The 18199-nt window shown below is 41.1% G+C and overlaps 1 protein-coding gene across 9 annotated transcripts in view; it reads left to right on the top strand.

The window, feature by feature from the left end:
• The window catches only part of LCTL (lactase like), a 241435-nt gene that overhangs the window by 94051 nt on the left and 129185 nt on the right, over positions 1–18199 (top strand). For all 9 annotated transcript variants that reach the window (XM_029590227.1, XM_029590210.1, XM_029590244.1 and 6 more), the window contains one exon: positions 14412–15214. In XM_029590227.1, coding sequence (XP_029446087.1) covers positions 14412–15214 — 803 coding nt within the window. The remainder of the gene's footprint in view (positions 1–14411; positions 15215–18199) is intronic.

The raw sequence follows: 18199 nt of genomic DNA, 5'->3' as shown, positions 1-18199 counted from the left end.
TTGCTATCTCAGTAGTGAAGTACAATATACCTATTGTTAGCTCCTCTCCTCAGAAGAGTATCATTGAACAGATTGCCAACTCCTCTTCCCTGGGGAGTTGATCCATAAGAGATTTCTATCTCCTTCCTTACAGGAACATCTAACAGCAGTTCGCTAACAGATTACTAACTCCGCCCTCTTGGCGGGGTAAGCACTACAGATAGCTAGTTCCTCCCATCTGGAGGAGCAGATCATGATAGATTGCTAACTCCTTCCCCTTTCAGGAGAAAAGCAGAATAGATTGCTAACTCCACCTTCCTGGCGGGGTGAGCAATAACAGATTGCTAACTCCTCCCCTCTGGAGGAGGAGAGCTTAATAGTGTCCTAAGCTGAGCCTGACCTGTGGCCCCTCACGGGACTTCCCCCCGTGGGTGTGGTCAACTGCCACAGTGTCCAAGGGTCCGCCCAAACCTCTAATTATAACACTCCCCTATGAGGAAAGACTAAAAAGGTTAGGACTTTTCAGCTTGGAGAAGAGATGGTTGAGGGAGGATATGATAGAGGTGTTTAAAATCATGAGAGGTCTAGAATGGGTAGATGTGAATCTGCTATTTACTCTTTCAGATAATAGAAAGACTAGGGGGCACTCCATGAAGTTAGCTTGTGGCACATTTAAAACTAATCCGAGAAAGTTCTTTTTCACTCAACGTACAATTAAACTCTGGAATTTGTTGCCAGAGGATGTGGTTAGTGCAATTAGTGTAGCTGTGTTTAAAAAAGGATTGGATAAGTTCTTGGAGAAGTCCATTACCTGCTATTAATTAAGTTGACTTAGAAAATAGCCACTGCTATTACTAGCAACAGTAACATGGAATAGACTTAGTTTTTGGGCACTTGCCAGGTTCTTATGGCCTGGATTGGCCACTGGTGGAAACAGGATGCTGGGCTTGATGGACCCTGGGTCTGACCCAGTATGGCATGTTCCTATGTTTTTATGAGCTTCCTTACACTGAAGCCAGCAGGTAGTTCTGGCAGCAGAAGGCAGAATGAAACATTATCTGCCAATCAGGCCGATACAGTTAGCCCAGATTTGAACACGCATTTTCGATGCGCTAGGTTTACCCCTTATACAGTAAGGGGTAATAGCGCATCGAAAATGTGCATCCAACCCCCCCCCCCCCCCCCCCCCCCCCCCCGAAACTAATAGCGTCCGCAACATGCAAATGCATGTTGATGGCCCTATTAGTTATTCCCGCGCGATACAGAAAGTAAAATGTGCAGCCAAGCCGCACATTTTACTTTCAGAAATTAACGCCCACCCAAAGGCTGGCGTTAATTTCTGCCGACGCCGGGGAAGTGTACAGAAAAGCAGAAAAAACTGCTTTTCTGTACACCCTCTGACTTAATATCATGGCGATATTAAGTCGGAGACCCCAAAAGTAAAAAAAAAAAAAAGTAAAAAAAATAAATAAAAAATCAGCCCATGGGTCGGAAGATGGACGCTCAGTTATGACGGCGTCCGTTTTCCAAACCCGTGGCTGTCAGCGGGTTTGAGAACCGACGCCGGCAAAATTGAGCGTTGGCTGTGAAACCCGCTGACAGCCGCTGCTCCTGTCAAAAAGGAGGCGCTAGGGACGCGCTAGTGTCCCTAGCACCTCCTTTTACCGCAGGCCCTAATTTGCATAGGCCACCCTCCTGAATCGCGCGCCCAGGAGAGTGGCTTGTGCGCGCACTGGGAGAGCGGGCGCTCGCCAGCTCTCCCGTACATTTTTCTGTATTGTCCTGAATGTTTGTTGTTGATCATCAGATGTAGTTTAACCCCAGTACCAGTCCTTCTCCAGTGAACATCACTTAATTCAAATTAGGCTTTGTAGTGTCTGTTGCAGCAGCTGCAGGAGGGAAAGTATTTGTGTATGTCTGTGTGTGTGGGAGGTCAGGAGATTTCCTTCCTTGTGATCCCAAGTAGAAAATCCTCAGTGGCAGCCGGGATGCCATCTTCATGGTCCTGGGGAAAAGACCAAGCAGGACTCCCCCCAACATTTTCATGGGTTTACACTTGTTTTCATTTGAATACTTTTTGATCATAAATTGGAAGTTTGGAATTTGAGTTAATCAGCTCCCCATAATTTGAGGCTGCTTTTAGGGTTAAGAGTTCATTTTATCAAAATGGACTATGGAATGGAATTATTCATTTCTGCTTACTGGTCTGATATTTGAGAAAACAACCTTCATCAAAATGCAGTTCTGTTTCCTAATTGAAGTCTGGTACTGGTATATAGATTGTCACAGTATTATTTATGTCTGCATATTCCCAAAGTTATCCTAGACTACAAATATAATGATTATTGCAAGTCTTATTTATGAGTTTGGTTAATAATTTTCCAGCTCTTGACATGCAGAAATATGGAGGAAGGGAGTCTTAGTCTTTATGAAGGAATATGAAAGAAATTTACATTGTATTAATTTTATCTAATTAGGCCTTAGTTGCACACTAGATGATACAATTTCTGAATCCTGTAACATCCTGCTGAGCAAGCTTTTTCTTGAAATTTAATAGTACCCCTGAAGACTGCTTTCAGACCTTCCCACATCAACATAAAGCATATTTCGGGGATTCTGTTGGTTTCTAAGTAACCTTAACTTTTATTTTATAGATATTAAGATTGGATTGCAGGATCACCAATTGGCCTCAGTCAAAAGGCTACAGAGTCTATAATGGATGTGTCCACTGGGATGCAAATGGACTAATGTTTTACTAACATATTTCAGGTCACAGAGGCTTTTGATCCTGCAACTCTCCCAGAGCATCTAAATCTAGGGTCGTACTGTGAAGCTGTCAGTGGAATGTAACTGAACACTAAATGCAAAACTTTAAATTTTAGGCAAAAGTAGGGCAAAAAACAGAAAAAAGTCAACAAATCAGTTTGCTTGCACGGTCTTGAAATAGTGCAACTCTTGCCCAAGGATTTAATTAAAGGGAAATAAAAGCTATAGAACAAATGGTGGCAGAAAAAAACTTACAAAAAGTGCTGCAGGACATTTTGCTCAAAAATGCAAAACTCAAAGCTCCGCAACACATTTTGCTCATTTTTTCACTTGCAGTTTTTTTTTTTAATTATCTTCCTTTTCAGAAGCTGTAGGACATGAAATCCTTGGTCGGGGAGAAAGGTGTATTATTTCAGTGTTTGCAAATAAACTGCATGCTTTTTGTAATTTGTTTTGTCTTACTTTTGACCAAAACTTAAATCTGGCGCATAGCTGTAAAAAATGCAAAATTTTTTGAATGCCAGCACTGTCCTACCTCCTTACAGTCAATAATACACTGAGGATAGCTTTCGTACCTGTGCATGGACACACATGTACGCACGTATGCTGGCTTGCATGAATGGGTGCGGACATTTTATAACATACACACATATATGCATAGACTGTACAAAATAGTCTGTACGAGTGTACGTGTGTGCATAATTTTATATGGATGCACGTACGTGCATGCAAATGCCACCTCTATTGCATAAGTGAAGGAATTTTAGTAGATACACATGTCAATACAAATACCAGTTTCCTCAGTTCGTTCCCAATTCCCCCAAGGTAAAGGATAGGACTTCCTAACCCCCTGAGCTAAATAGCCGTCCTTTTACTCTTTTAGCCCAACCCTTAAAACCCTGCTAATTAGCCTTGGTTTTTTTTTTTGTTTCAGGACTTTGTACTTACACGCCATCCATAGCAGAAGTAACGTTACGCAGTAGGGGACCCTGGTGCACGGTTGTCCATATAAATACTTACATTAATAAAATCAGGAATGGCCATTCTCCACCCAGACCACACCCACATCTGACTCCTTTTATTAAAAAAAATTTAAAATAACTGGGTTTTATGCATGTAAATGGACCCTTGAAAAATGCTATTTCTATGTATGTAACTCCTTTGAAAATTCACTTCTAAGGAAACTGGCAGGAAACAAGGCTTTATAAGTATTTTATCAACAAAAGCCAAGCTTTTCATTTCACTTCTTGTGAGACACTATTTTAAGATTCAACAAGATAAATCTTTAAATATACCTCTGAGAGGCATGGATGAACTGGGTTTAGTTCCTGAGTCAGGTCTCCTTACCTGTGTGTACCATAATGTAAAGCACATGAAAGTTAAACAAACAAAATATTTCCTTTGAAATTGTTAGTTCTAAACCAACGACTGGCAATTATATATTAAACTTTTGAGGTCAATATTTAGACATAGCTGGCGAAATTATAGGGTCATTCATCAAAATGCGTTATGGCATTAACGCACGCAATAATGCATGTGGTAATCATGTTACCACATGGTACAAATGCAAATGTTTTGAAGGGGCGGGATCAGGGAGGGGTTTGGGTGGGATTAATTAAAATGAGGGGTAATATTGCCCCATGCGATGGCATAATGCATGCAATCGCACAGTTTGAATGCCGGAAATAACTACTAACGCAATTTGCGTTAAAGTTTGCAAATTGAATTTCGGCCATGTCTGGGCTTGGAGAGGGAGAAGGGCGTAAGGGGGGGAGAGAGAACAAGAAGGAGAGAGACTCTGCGGAGGCCTTCACAGTATTCAACTATTTATATCTCTATAGGAGAGCTAGCTAATAGCTCGAGGTGAGGTTTTGGAGGTAGTTAAGGGTTTAGAGGCCAGTTTTACATGCAGAGTGAGACGTACGAACAGCATAGTATACCTCAGTGAAGATTTGATGACATTTGGAGTGAAGAAAGTCTCACAAAGTTGAGATTTCTACTATGTTCTCTCGCCCTAGCTTGATAGTACCCTGTACCTTGCTCTGAGCAGATATTCAGAAAAAACAGGTAATACGCCCAGAAAATAAATAAAATAAGTCATGTAGCAATTATACCTTTCTGCCAGACTGAGGGTCCATTTTAGCTGTCTGCTAGAAAGATTCACAGTTTGTGGCCCTTGGCCTGGACCAAGTGAATTGGGAGGGGAATATAAAATAGAGAAAAATACTCACTTATTGCACATGAAGGCTTATGGTCTTATAATCCAACAAAGGCCAGATCCAATTGAACTGGAATACCAAAGAATCAGGAGAAATCTGCCAGGCCAAAATTAATTATAGAAGATGTAGGCCTCTCACTTAAAGTCTTTTGCTTATTTCTGACAATATTCTTGTGCAGTCTTTAAATCATTGCTTTGTTTTACGTTGTAGATATTGTATATAAACATTTGTGAAATATACTTGCAAAAATGTCCATAGTAGGTAGGAAGTATTCAAATCCATTGTTTGACTGTTTTATAGAAAAACATACCGGTTCATGATTAAAAAAAAAATAACATGCTCTTTGCGAAATAATTCTGATGACTAGCTTTTTTATGAAATACAATGAAATGGTAGGGCAGATAGCAGAAGCTATATTAGCTAGTGAGTGAGCAGTACTTGTGAGTATGGGTTTGCTGGGGAAAATTTGTTTTAAAACTTGAAAAAGGGATTGAAGAGTGAACTATTATTGAGTGAATATTTTGTGATGATAAAATACTTTGCATGTTTAAATTAATCCTGTATGCATTTTGAGATTTAAATTTAATTCCAAGTCTATTATGAATACTGGAAAAGAAGTGTTTGAGTTTGTTAATTTGGTATGTAGTAAGATTTCAATTTTAATTCTGTGTATCTTTGTGTGCTGGGAAAATAATTTGCAAGTTTAAATTGATTCTGTGTTCTGAGAAGGTGTGAGAGCTGGTTCCTGGAAGAATGATCAGTTGTTTCTGGTTCCCACTCACCCTCACCTTCTCCATCTCTCACCAACCTCAGTCATGTGTTTTGATATTTAGACTGCTATCCCAATTAGGAGGAACATTTTTCACAATAAGAGCCAATTAGTTATTTACATCAATGTTTAATTATTCCAGACTTTGGTAATTGACTTATTTTTAGTACTATTGTTGGTCATTGACAAGATGACATAAACCAAACCTAAATTTTATTCTGCATATCCAGTCTTCAAACAGCTGTAAATAACATAACAAAATTAAAATGCAGAAAATGGTCCAGCAGCAACATGAAGGCTATCCAGTCTTTTGTACCATCTGCCACATGATTCTCTATCTGTTGGTGAAAGGTTGTATGTGTGAACCACTACAAAGTGCATCTGATATCTGGAGGCCAGAGTAGCAAACCTGGAGAAAATGAAGCAGACAAAGAGATATATAAAGAAGACCATCAGGAAGCAGTTGAACAGTCTGAACTCCAGTCTGGCAGTCCAAGTCCTCTTTTGTAGTAGCAAGGTCACATAGAAGGAGAACTTCATAGTGTGGCATAAAGTTATCCTGTAACTAGGACTGCCATGCAGTTATTGCCTTATTCTCTTGCATCAATGATGTGTTTTCAGTGGCATATATCCAGGAGGGAAAGGTTAGGATTGCTATTGTAGTTGGTGATTAGATCATTAGGAATGTAGATAGCAGGGTGGCTGGTGGACATAAAGATTTTTTGGTAACTTGTGTGCTGGGTAAGGAGATAGGTGAACTCAAACATCACTTAGATAATGTTTTAGACATTGTTTGGGGAAGCTGGCTATTGTGGCACATGTAGATACCAATAAAAAGGGAAAGTGTAGAACTTTTAGTTGGGAAATTAGAATGCAGAACTACCAGGGTTGCTTATTCAGAAATGTTCCCAGTTCTACAAGCAGGACCCAAAAAACAGTTTGAGCTTCACATGGAATGAGATAATGGTGCATGGAAGAGGGCTTTAGATTTTTTTTAATGACTGGGGAACATTCTGGAGAAGGAGGAGGAGCTTATTCTGGTGGGGTGGGCTGTACCTTAACCAGGGTGGTACCTGGCTGCTGATAATAACATTTAGAAAGGAAACAGAGCTGTTATTAAACTTTATCATAGAAAGAAAACTGATGATAGTATCTCAGAAGCACAATGTTAGAAGCGAGGTATCATAAAAAAATACTGGCTAAATAGGGAAGTTAGAATATTCCAATAGAGAGACTGTGGTAAAGGTTGAAATATCCCAGATGGATTTAAATAAAGAGTATGCAAATAGGAATGATCCAAAGTGCCTTTATTATCTACAAACAAGCAGCTTGAGAATTAAAATAGAAATACAAATAAAAAATATACTTTAAAATGTCTGTGTATGAATGCCAGAAGTCTGAGATATAAGATTGGAGAAATAGAAAGGTAGGGGAACCCTCCCAGTCTGCTCCTTAATTGGGGAAAGGCCTGATTTCATCACCGCACGTAATCTACTAAAATCCCCCCCCCCCCCCCCAGGCATGCCGCCCACACATGCTCGCATGGTTTTAAAAATCTGGTGCGCATGCGCTTGTAGCCCATGGATTTTATAACATGCATGCGACGTCGCGCACATGTTATAAATCGGCATGTCCATGTGTGCGCGCCGGAAAGCATGCGCATGTTATATAATCTACCCCATAATAGACATCTCAGCGACTTGGTGGAAGAAGGATAAATAATGGGATGCTGTGATGTAGAATACAAATTATTTCAGCATGACAAGGTAAATCAGATTGATGAAGGTATGGCAATACATGTTAAGAATGGCATAGAGTCAATCAGGATAAAAGTTGTATAGGAAACAAACCAATCTGGAATCCGTATGAATAAAAGTTCCGAGTGTTACAGGGAAGAATACAATAGTAGGGGTATACTACTGTCACCTGACCGGTGTAAAATGCTAACAGATTTCACAGTCTAATAAAACTGGTAAAACAATAATAACACTGGACTACATCAATTTTGCTGACTACAAGATAAACGTGATCTTTATGTATTTTAGTGTGCTGAATCCAAAAATCACATCCGTTTCCTCCAGTCACGTCTGGTTTTTCTGCAAAGCCCTGTCTACTCATAAGCTCTTATAGCAATAACGTAACACAGCAAAGGGTGCTTGGTCTGCTTTTTCTGACGTGATTACAGAATTTCTTGGCAACTTCAGGGCCAAAAATTATAACCTTTTAGTTCAAAATTTGTTAGAACATAAGAACATGCCATTCTGCATCAGACCAAGGGTTCATCAAGCCCAGCATCCTTTTTCCAACAGTGGCCAATCCAGGCCATATGTACCCAAAAACTAAGTCTATCGCATGCTACTGTTGCTAATAATAGCAGTGGCTATTCTCTAAGTCAACTTATTTAATAGCAGGTAATGAACTTTTCAAAGACTGGGAGCAAACATGAGTGTCAAATTGCATTTCCTTGATAGCCACCTGAACTACTTCCCTCAAATCTTGGAGCTATGAGTGAAGAACAAGGAGAATGCTTCCATCAAGACCATGGAACATAGATATCAAGGCAGATGGAACACAAACATGATGGCAGACTTCTGCTGGTGTTTACAGCATGACAACCCTGATCATAACTATTTCAGAGCATCCAAAAAGAGAAAATTTCTCCCTAACAATTAAAATGTACACAACTATTGCTCTCTTGGTTAGATGATAGACTCATTTTTTGCATGAAACAAATATATTACATGCTATCGCTTCTTCAGAACTTCTTATTACCCTTGATATTCGATTTTATAATCTTTAATCAAACATTTCTCATTTGTGAAAAAATTTGACATATTGCATATTTTTAGACTTCATATTTGGAATCCGCACCTTTAATTTGGGTAAAATCAGCAAAAATAATTAGGTCAGCAGAAAACCTTTTTTCAAATGTAGACCAGTGTAATGGGTGATTTCAATTACCCCAATATTGATTGGGTAAATGTCATATTGGGACATGCAAGGGAGCGAACTGGGAGGGAACTGTGGGAGCCCAATTGTGTCGCTACACATATTATTTGTAATTTTGCCCCCCCCCCCCCCCTGTGCGCTGCCTGCACATGTGTGCGTGGATTTTAAAATCCGGTACGCATATGTGTGCGGCCTACAGATTTTATAACGTGTGCCAGAGTGCGCATGTTATAAAATTGGTGCACATGGACGCGCACATGCTCTTCTTAAAATGAACCCCAAAATGTATTCCAAGCTTTAAAAATGGTTTAAGAAAGACCAAATGGCTGCCAGCATAGTGTAAAGGCGAGGTGAAAGAGACAATTAAAGCCAAAAGGGGATCTTTGAAAAAACAGACTAAAATAAGGAAAATAGGAAAGAGCATAAGCACTAGCAAGTTAGATGCAAAATAATAATGCAGACCAAGAAAGAATTTGAAAAGAAGGTTGCTATAAAGGTAAAAACTAGTTAAAAAATCTTTTTCATTTGAAGCAAAAAGCCTGGGAGGGAGTAAGTTGTGTCTGTAGAGGAATAAGGAGTAAAAGGAATGTTAAGAAAAGGCCACAGAAGAAATACTAAATTAATTCTTTGCCTTGGTTTTTACTGAGGAGAATGATGGGGACATATTCACGTTCTGTGATAGCGCTGATTCTGAGCAGCTGAAGAATATCACTGTCACACTGAAAGATGTAATAGATTCAAATTGAAAATAGAAATATAGAAGTGACAGCATAAAAACCAAATGGTCCATCCAGTCTGGCCAAGTCACCCCATACTTATCGGTTTCCCAGACCATAAAAGTCGGGACCCTCATTGGTTGCTATCTGAATCCAATTCCCCTTTTTCCCCTGTCATTGAAGCAGAGAGCAATGATGGAGTTGCATTAACAGTATCAAGGCTTATTGGTTAAGGGTAGTAACCGCCACACCAGCAAATTACCCACATGCATTCTTTTCTTTATTTCCATCCTTTTAGCTTTCGGAATCCACAGGGTTTATCCCATGCCCCTTTGAATTCTTTCACTGTTTTCATCTTCACTACCTCCTCCGGAAGGGCATTTCAGACATTCTCCACCCTCTCCATGAAGAAATATTTCCTGACTTTGGTTCTGTTTCATCCTTCCTGGAGTTTCATTTCATGACTCTTAGTTCTATTGATTTCTTTGCTACGGAAAGATTGCATCATTAAAATCTTGCAGGTTTCTGAAGGTCTGTATCATACCTCCCCTGCACCTCCTCTCTTCCAGGGTATACATAGTCAGGCCCTTCAGACTCTCCTCATTGATCTTCTCATACAGATCCCACACTAACAGATCACCAGATGGTATTCACCCCTGAGATAGGAAAGAACTCAAGCATGAAATTGCAAACCTTTAGGGTGGCCCATGTAACTAAAGGTACACAGTGCTGTGTTCTGTATTAGAAATGTCCACACAGGAAGGACCTCAAAGTCCTTGTGGATAATACTTTGAAATCCTCAGCTTAGTGTGTGCTGGCAGTAAAAAAAAAAAAAGCAAATAGAATATTAGAAATTATTTGGAGAGAAATTGAGAATAAAAGGGAGAATATCATAATGCCTCTGTATCGATCCATGGTGTGGTTACAGCTTGAGTACTGCATGTGGTTTTGGTTACCCCATCTCAAAAAAAGACATAACAGGACTAGAAAAAATACAGTGGAGGGCAACAAAATGATAAAGGGTGTTGGAACGACTCGCTTATGAAGAAAGGTTAAACAGGTTAAGGCTGTTCAGCTTGGAAAAAAACAACTGAAAGTGGATATGATACAGATTTATATAATCATGAGTGGTATGGAACAGATAAATAGGAGAAGGTTATCCTTTCAAATGATAGTAAAACAAGGGAACATTCCATGAAACTAGCAACCAGCAGATTTAAAACAAATCTTATAAAATCGTTTTTTCACTCAGGGCACAATTAAGCTTTGGAATCTTTTGCCAGTAGAAGTGGTTAAGGCATCTAGCATAGCGGGGTTTATAAAGAGATTTAGAGAAGATCCTGAGGAAAAGTCCTTAAACAATAATCAGGTAGATTTGGGAAGGCTGTTGCTTATCCCTGGAAGCGAGGAACAAAAAATAGATCTACTTTTTAAGATCTACCAAGAACTTGTTATACAAAATGACCACTGTCAGAGACAGGATGCTAGGCTCGATGGATCTTGCTCTGACCCAGCATGTCATATATTATATTCTTATTTGTTATTTAGTTTAATATTTTATGAATTGCTTTCCAGTAAGATTGCTCAAAGTAGATACAACCAGAAAATCCATTTTTACTTAAATTCTTTTACAACCTTGTGTTTTCCTTGATGTCTGACTTTTGATGAGTAAAGCATTTTCTCGTACCGTCAATTGTAACAGACTGGTTTGACTATGATGCATCAAGTCAACACTCCCACCTATGAACTGTATAAACCAAAATAGTGAAGCAATCGGTGCTCAACATATTAATTGCATGTATTTTGTTCTTTTACTAGTAGCTGTTTTTCCTGTCAATACCTCTCGCTTTCAAACACATGATTGTTTTTTCTTGCTCTATATCTAGAGCTTTTGTTTTTAAGTGTTTACTGATAATGCAAACTGATACAAAAAAAATAAACAAAATAAGTGTTTACTGGATAAACATCAGTTAAAACACCACTGTCCTTAGTACTCTTGCACCATTTCCATGCTCACAACTCCTCAGCTGCCCAAGTTTCAGCAGCTGAAGAGCCTTCTTTCTCCGCCTCCTTCTGCCTGCTCTGTTGCACAGCTCTTCCTAATGGTGATCATCGGAGCGGGTGGTAAGAGGACAGAGTGCACATGGGTGGAAGGTTTGAGAGTGGTATGGAGTGGGGAGAAAGATGAGAGTGGTTGGGCTGGGGTTGTGGGGTAAAGAGCTCTGGGTCTGTGGTGGTGGATGAGAGGGGGGAGTAGGTGTCAAAAAATGTGAGCGCTGGCTACTTTCAGGCATGTGAGTACTTTTTTTTGTTATGCCAGTACATTTGTGTTTTGGAGATGTCTGCATTTGATTCAGTTGGAAGAGTTACCTAGCAATAGTAGTGGTTTCACATAAACACTGATTTTTAACCCTAATTAAGTAAAAAGATAAAAATCCCTAAATTTACAATTTATAGAAACCTAAAAATAGCAGCTCTATATATATCTCTAGCATTTCATACAGCATGTTTAGCAATGAGAATCATTAAAACTCTTTCTTTGTTATGACCGTTGGCTGCGGGCGGCCACGGCCAACCCAACTCACGTCATATATTGCCTTGCTGTCCTCTTCGGGTGAACTCGCAGCTGTGACTACCTGCTACTGCCGTGTACCTCCTGGCTCTCAAGACTCCTCGTGGCGGCTGAGATGCTGCCGACCTCCATGCCGACTCCGGGCCTTCCTAGGCACATGCCACCGGGTCTCACTTTAAAGGCACTATGGCGGGAACCTCAGTGGCGTCCCCTGACTGACATCACAAGCTGGGGATTCATAAGCCCCTCCCATGGCCTACGTTAGCTGACTTGGCATCGAGTTCCTTTGCCTACTGGTGCTTGTTCCTGTCTCCTGGGACCTGTGGTTCCTGTCTTGGATCTCAACCTGTGGCTTTGGACTCTGGCTCGGGTACCCGCTCCTCAGGGGCCTGCTTAAGCTTCCTGTAGGAGACTTGGTCTCCAGGCTTCCCCGCTCCTCGGAGGTAGTCCCTGTGCCTCTCCAGAGGTCATGCCTGCTGGCCTCCCTGCTCCTCGGGGTTGCCTCACGAACTGCCTATCAGAGATCCCTTCTCTGCGCTTCCCCGCTCCTCGGGGTAGTGTCAACCATACTACATTGCAGACTCAACTCTGCGCTTCCTCACTCCTCGGGGCAGTGCCTACGTCTCTACACCAGTGACTGTACTCTGTGCTCTCCCCCGCTCCTCAGGGCAGTGCCTATGTCTCTGCACCAGAGACTTTACGCATCCCCGCTCTTCAGGGCAGCTTACTTCACTACATCAGAGACTTGACTCTGTGCTTTCCCGCTCCTCGGGGTAGTGCCTACGTCATCACACTGGAGAATCTGTCACTATGCTGTCCCGCCCCTCGAGACAGTCTCTGCATCACACCTCCAGAAGATCCTGTCTCGCGCTCCCCGCTCCTCATGGCCTGCCTAGCGCTCCTCTGTCGGAGTTCCTGCTCTGGTACTTGTACTGTCAAACTTGCCTGAGAACTGTGACTCCTCTGAACTGTGCCTCTTCATCCTGTTCCTCGGGGCGCCTCACAGTACTTCTCGGTGCAGGTATCTGCGATCACGTGGCAGTGACGCAGGACGTTCTCTCTCTACAGATCTACAATCGTATCCCCTGCTGCAGCTGACCTCGCCTCCCGACAGTGAAGACCTGTGGGGCTCCACCCCTCAGGCGGTATCAACCTCCACCTCGGGCCAAGAGTCCACGAAACCCATGAATCCCAACATTTTTACATAGTTTTGGGCCTGAAAACAATGAAGGAAAAAACCCAAACCAGGAGACATACCTCCATCTGCCTTTCATATCTACTATTATTTTATTAAAATTCTAATCTTAAGACTATAACAGGCAATGCCGAAAGATAGGTATATATAGTTTTTCAAATATGATTCTTAAACTAGTGGTTACCTGAAATGCCAACTGATAAATCAATACAAGTAAATGGAACTTTTGTTTTTAACAAAGAACCAATGAGGAAGAAAACAAAATCTGACTTTGATAAGGAGTGATATCCTATAGGTTTCTATGGCTGGCAGCTGGGATCTTCATTTTTTTTGTTTTGTTTGTTCAATTTGTTTCTTTGTGTATCTTTAAAATGAAAAAATACGATTACAAAGTTTGGCACCATGGGAGGGTGGGTAAAGGGGTTACTACTGTTTCATTTAATTATGTCTTAAGATTTTACTTTCTGTATCATTTAAAATTCCTAAATACAGAGTTTAAAAAAACAAAACAAAACAAAAGGAAAAACAAAATAAAAAAAAAATGTTGAGACCTGCCACTGTAAAAATACTCCTGGGCACTCCTCCATTCATCACCCCCACCTCACCCGAAGTCCCTCTTACCTTATACTAAGAAATTTTTTGTCTGTAAAAAAAACCAATAAGAATGGCAGCTGCCTTGGTCTGCAGGCATCTTTTCCAATAATGTCCTTGGCAGGGCAGAAGCAATCAGAGATCTTTCACTCCTGTCCCACAAAGAAATATCAAACTCTTACACAGTAGGGATGGAAAGTACAGCGAAGGGTCCTGCAGCATTGTAGGCTTTAATTTTCAAAATGAAATGGAGGAAAATAAACACGATTTCATTTGTTTTGTTTAAAATTAATTGAAATGGAAAATGTTGGTAACATTTTTATTTTTGTTTCAAACGAACGCACATCCCTATGGAATAATTCTTATAATGTGGATAGGAATAACTGGGCAGATAGGATGGGTCAATTGGTCTTTTTCTGTTGTCATCTGCTATGTTACTGTGTAAATTATAATTTAAAGGTTTGGATCCCCTGTTGTGTTCAGCATGCATATATCGTGCTTTCTGCTGGCAAATATAAATTTGTTAGGAAATGCTTAAAAAGAAAAGAAAATGGTAAACAAATGTTCAAGATACAACTAATTTCCTATTGTAAAAATGCCAATTAATGATTTGTAATATAATGTAAACACTTATTTTCTGTCATTTTTTTTACAGGAATTGACTATTACAACAAGGTCATTGATGATCTAATAGCCAATGGTATTATGCCCATGGTAACACTCTATCACTTTGATATGCCTCAAGCTGTAGAAGATCAGGGTGGCTGGCGTTCCGAGAAAGTAGTTGCCATTTTTGACAAATATGCAGAGTTTTGTTTTGGTACCTTTGGAAACAGAGTAAAACTGTGGATTACAATAAATGAACCTTTTATTGTTGCTACATATGGATATGAAAAGGGACTGTTTGCTCCAGGGATAAAGGAACCAGGAATAGGCGCATACCAGGCAGCGCATAACATGATAAAAGCACATGCTAAGGCCTGGCACACCTACCATTCACAGTTTAAGGAAAAGCAGTGTGGGTTTGTGTCCATAGCCCTAAATTCAGATTGGGCAGAACCTCTCGACCCAACTTCTGTGGCAGATGAAAAAGCTACCGAACGACACCTGGCCTTTATTTTTGGCTGGTTTGCTAAGCCTATATTTATTGATGGTGACTACCCAGCTCTGATGAAATCTCAGATAGCTGCAAAAAGTAAAGCGCAAGGGTTTCCATCTTCAAGGCTTCCAGAATTCAAAGAGGAAGAGACAAAAATGATCATGGGCACTGCTGACTTCTTTTGTCTTAACTATTATACCTCTCGTAAAATAAAGCACAAAGCCTATGCACAGGATGAGCCAAGCCTTAAAGCAGATGAAGAAGTGGAAGAAGTTATGGACCCATCCTGGCCTATTTCAGGCATTGAATGGCTAGCTGTCGTTCCATGGGGTATACGTAAACTATTGAAATATATCAAGGTATTACTTTTTTTTTTTTCCTTTGTTTTTTATTTTGATTACCATTTATTCAATATTTCGTTGAAGAATATATGCTTCTTTTAAACACATACAAGCTAATTTTAAAAAGAGCGTGCTGCGTGGAGAAACATTAGCATTTTTAATCGTGTGCACTTATGTTCATATGATTTAAATATGCCTACGGTGTGTAAGTATGCTCCTAATTTTAAGGGGCTTCTCGAACAAACCTACTTCGCATATATTTCATAGGACTTTGCCGGTTTTAACACACGTATGTAAGTGGATCTTAAAACATGCTTATGCGAGGGACATTCCCAGTTTTTCCAATTATTCCACCAGTTTGCCCACTCAATAATGAGGTCTTTCAGACACTTCTGGTTCTTCATCCTGCATGACTCCTAGTTGACCCTGACCCCTCTTCCTATGTGTCAATGTGCACGGATCTCACCTCGGAAGAAAAAGGAATGTGATGTGGTGTGGTATGGGCATGTTGTGGGCATATCATGGCAGGGCCAAGAGATGCATGCACAAGTACCTACACATCTGGGCACTTGCCCACGTCCAGTGCTGCGTAACTTTACTTCTGCTGTGGAGGAGGTGTAAGTTAAAAAAAGAAAATACAGGCATCTATGAGGGGTTTGAGGGGTCTGGGATAACTGGGGGAAGTGTAGGCTGTATAATCAGGGGGTTTGGAAAGACCTAGAAGAAACATGGACAAACTGGTGGGTGAACTGCAGGCAGTTGTGCATTCGTAACCTGTTTTACACTGCTGGGTGTGCACAAGCTTAAAATTAGGTGCACACATATGCGCGCCTATGCCGGACGCACACTGACGCACACAGATATATGCGCACCCATGCACCCATTTGAAAGTCACCATCAGTGTGCACAAGAAATCCCAATATTATTTGCATATAAGAACATAAAAACATAAGAAGTTACCATACTGGGTCAGACCGAGGTTCCATCAAGTCCAGCATCTTGCTTCCAACATTCACCAATCCAGGTCACAAGCACCTGGCAAGTACCCATGCTTACAATCTTCATACCAAGGAGTGGCTATTCCCCAAGTCAGTTTGACAAACGGTAATTTATAGACTTCTCCTGGAACTTGTTCAAACCTTTTTTAAACCCAACTAAGCTAACGTCCTTAATCACATCCTCTGGCAATGAATTCCAGAGCTTAATTGTGCATTGAGTGAAAAAGAATTTTCTTTGATTTGTTTTAAATATGCTACTTGCTAACTTAATGGAGTGCCCCTAGTTCTTCTGTTTTCTGAAAGAGTAAATAACCAATTCACATTTACGCATTCTAGTCCTCTCATGATTTTGTAGACCTCAATCATATCCTCCCTCAGCCGTATCGTCTCTAAACTGAACAGCTCTAACCTCTTTAGCCTTTCCTCATACGGGTCCATTCCACCCCCATTATCATTAAGGTCATCCTTCTATGTACATAAGAACATAAGAAATTGCCATACTGGGTCAGACCAAGAGTCCATCAAGCCCAGCATCCTGTTTCCAACAGTGGCCACTCCAGGCTCAAGAACCCAAAACTAAGTATATCCCATGCCACTGAAGCTAGTAATAGCAGTGGTTATTTTCTAATAGAGATGTGATTCGGCTAAACCTTTTGGTTCGGCCTTCGTTATTGGCCCGCCACGGGAAATTTCGTTTTTCCGTGGTTCAGGCCGATTTTTTTTTTTGGCTGCCCCGAAACAAAAAACCCAAACCTACCCCAACCCTTCAAATTTAATTAATTACAACCCTCACGATCCCCACAAAACTTGCCGAAAGTCCCTGGTGGTCCAGCGGGGGGTCCCGGGAGCAATCTCCTGCTCTCGGGCCATCGGCTGCCAGTAATCAAAATGGCGCCGATGGCCTTTGCCCTTACCATGTGACAGTGGCGATCGGTGCCATTGGCCAGCCTCTGTCACCTGGTAGGAGCAGGGGATGGCTGGCGCCATCTTAAAAAATGGTGCGAGCCATCCATTGCTCCTACCATGTGACAGGGGCTGACCAATAGCACCGGTAGCCCCTGTCACAGGGTAAGGGCAAAGAGCCACTGGCGCCATTTTGATTAGTGGCAGCCGATGGCCCGGGAGGGGGAGATTGCTCCCGGGACCTCGCTGGACCACCAGGGACCTTCGGCAAGTCTTGGGGGGCGGGGGGCGGGCAAGTCTTGGGGAGTCAGGAGGGTTGGGGGTTGCAATTAACTACATTTGAAGGGTTGGGGTGGGTTTGGGTTTTTTTTTAAATGTGCCCTTTCTCCCCCCCAAAAAACGATAAGAAAACCACATGAAATTTCGTGGGTTTTCCTATCGTTTTGTCAGCCCCCCGAAATGCAATGAAATAGGAAATATTGTCTTTATTTCCTATTTCGTTGCAAACGAATGCACATCCCTATTTTCTAAGTCAACTTGATTAATAGCAGGTAATGGACTTCTCCTCCAAGAACTTATCAAAACCTGTTTTAAACCCAGCTACACTAACTGTACTAATCACATCCCCTGGCAACAAATTCCAGAGTTTAATTGTTCATTGAGTGAAAAAGAATTTTCTCCAATTAGTTTTAAATGTGCTACTTGCTAACTTCATGGAGTGCCCCTTAGTCCTTCTATAATCCGAAAGAGTAAATAACCAATTCACATTTACCCATTCTAGACCTATCATGATTTTAAACACCTCTATCATATCCCCCCTCAGCCGTCTCTTCTCCAAGCTGAACAGCCCTAACCTCTTTAGTCTCATAGGGGAGCTGTTCCATCCCCTTTATCATTTTGGTAGCTTCTCCAGTGCATCTATACCTTTTTTGAGATGTTGTGACCAGAATTACATACAGAACTTAAGGTGTGGTCTCTACATGAAGCGATACAGAAGCATTATGACAGTGTCCATTTTATTTACCATTCCCTTCCTTATAATTCCTTACATTCTGTTTGCTTTTTTGACTGCCGCAGCACACTGAGCCAACAATTTCAATGC

This window comes from Rhinatrema bivittatum, chromosome 1, assembly GCF_901001135.1.
Source record: "Rhinatrema bivittatum chromosome 1, aRhiBiv1.1, whole genome shotgun sequence".
NCBI classification, from domain to species: domain Eukaryota; kingdom Metazoa; phylum Chordata; class Amphibia; order Gymnophiona; family Rhinatrematidae; genus Rhinatrema; species Rhinatrema bivittatum.
This window is presented reverse-complemented; position numbering and strand designations above follow the sequence as displayed.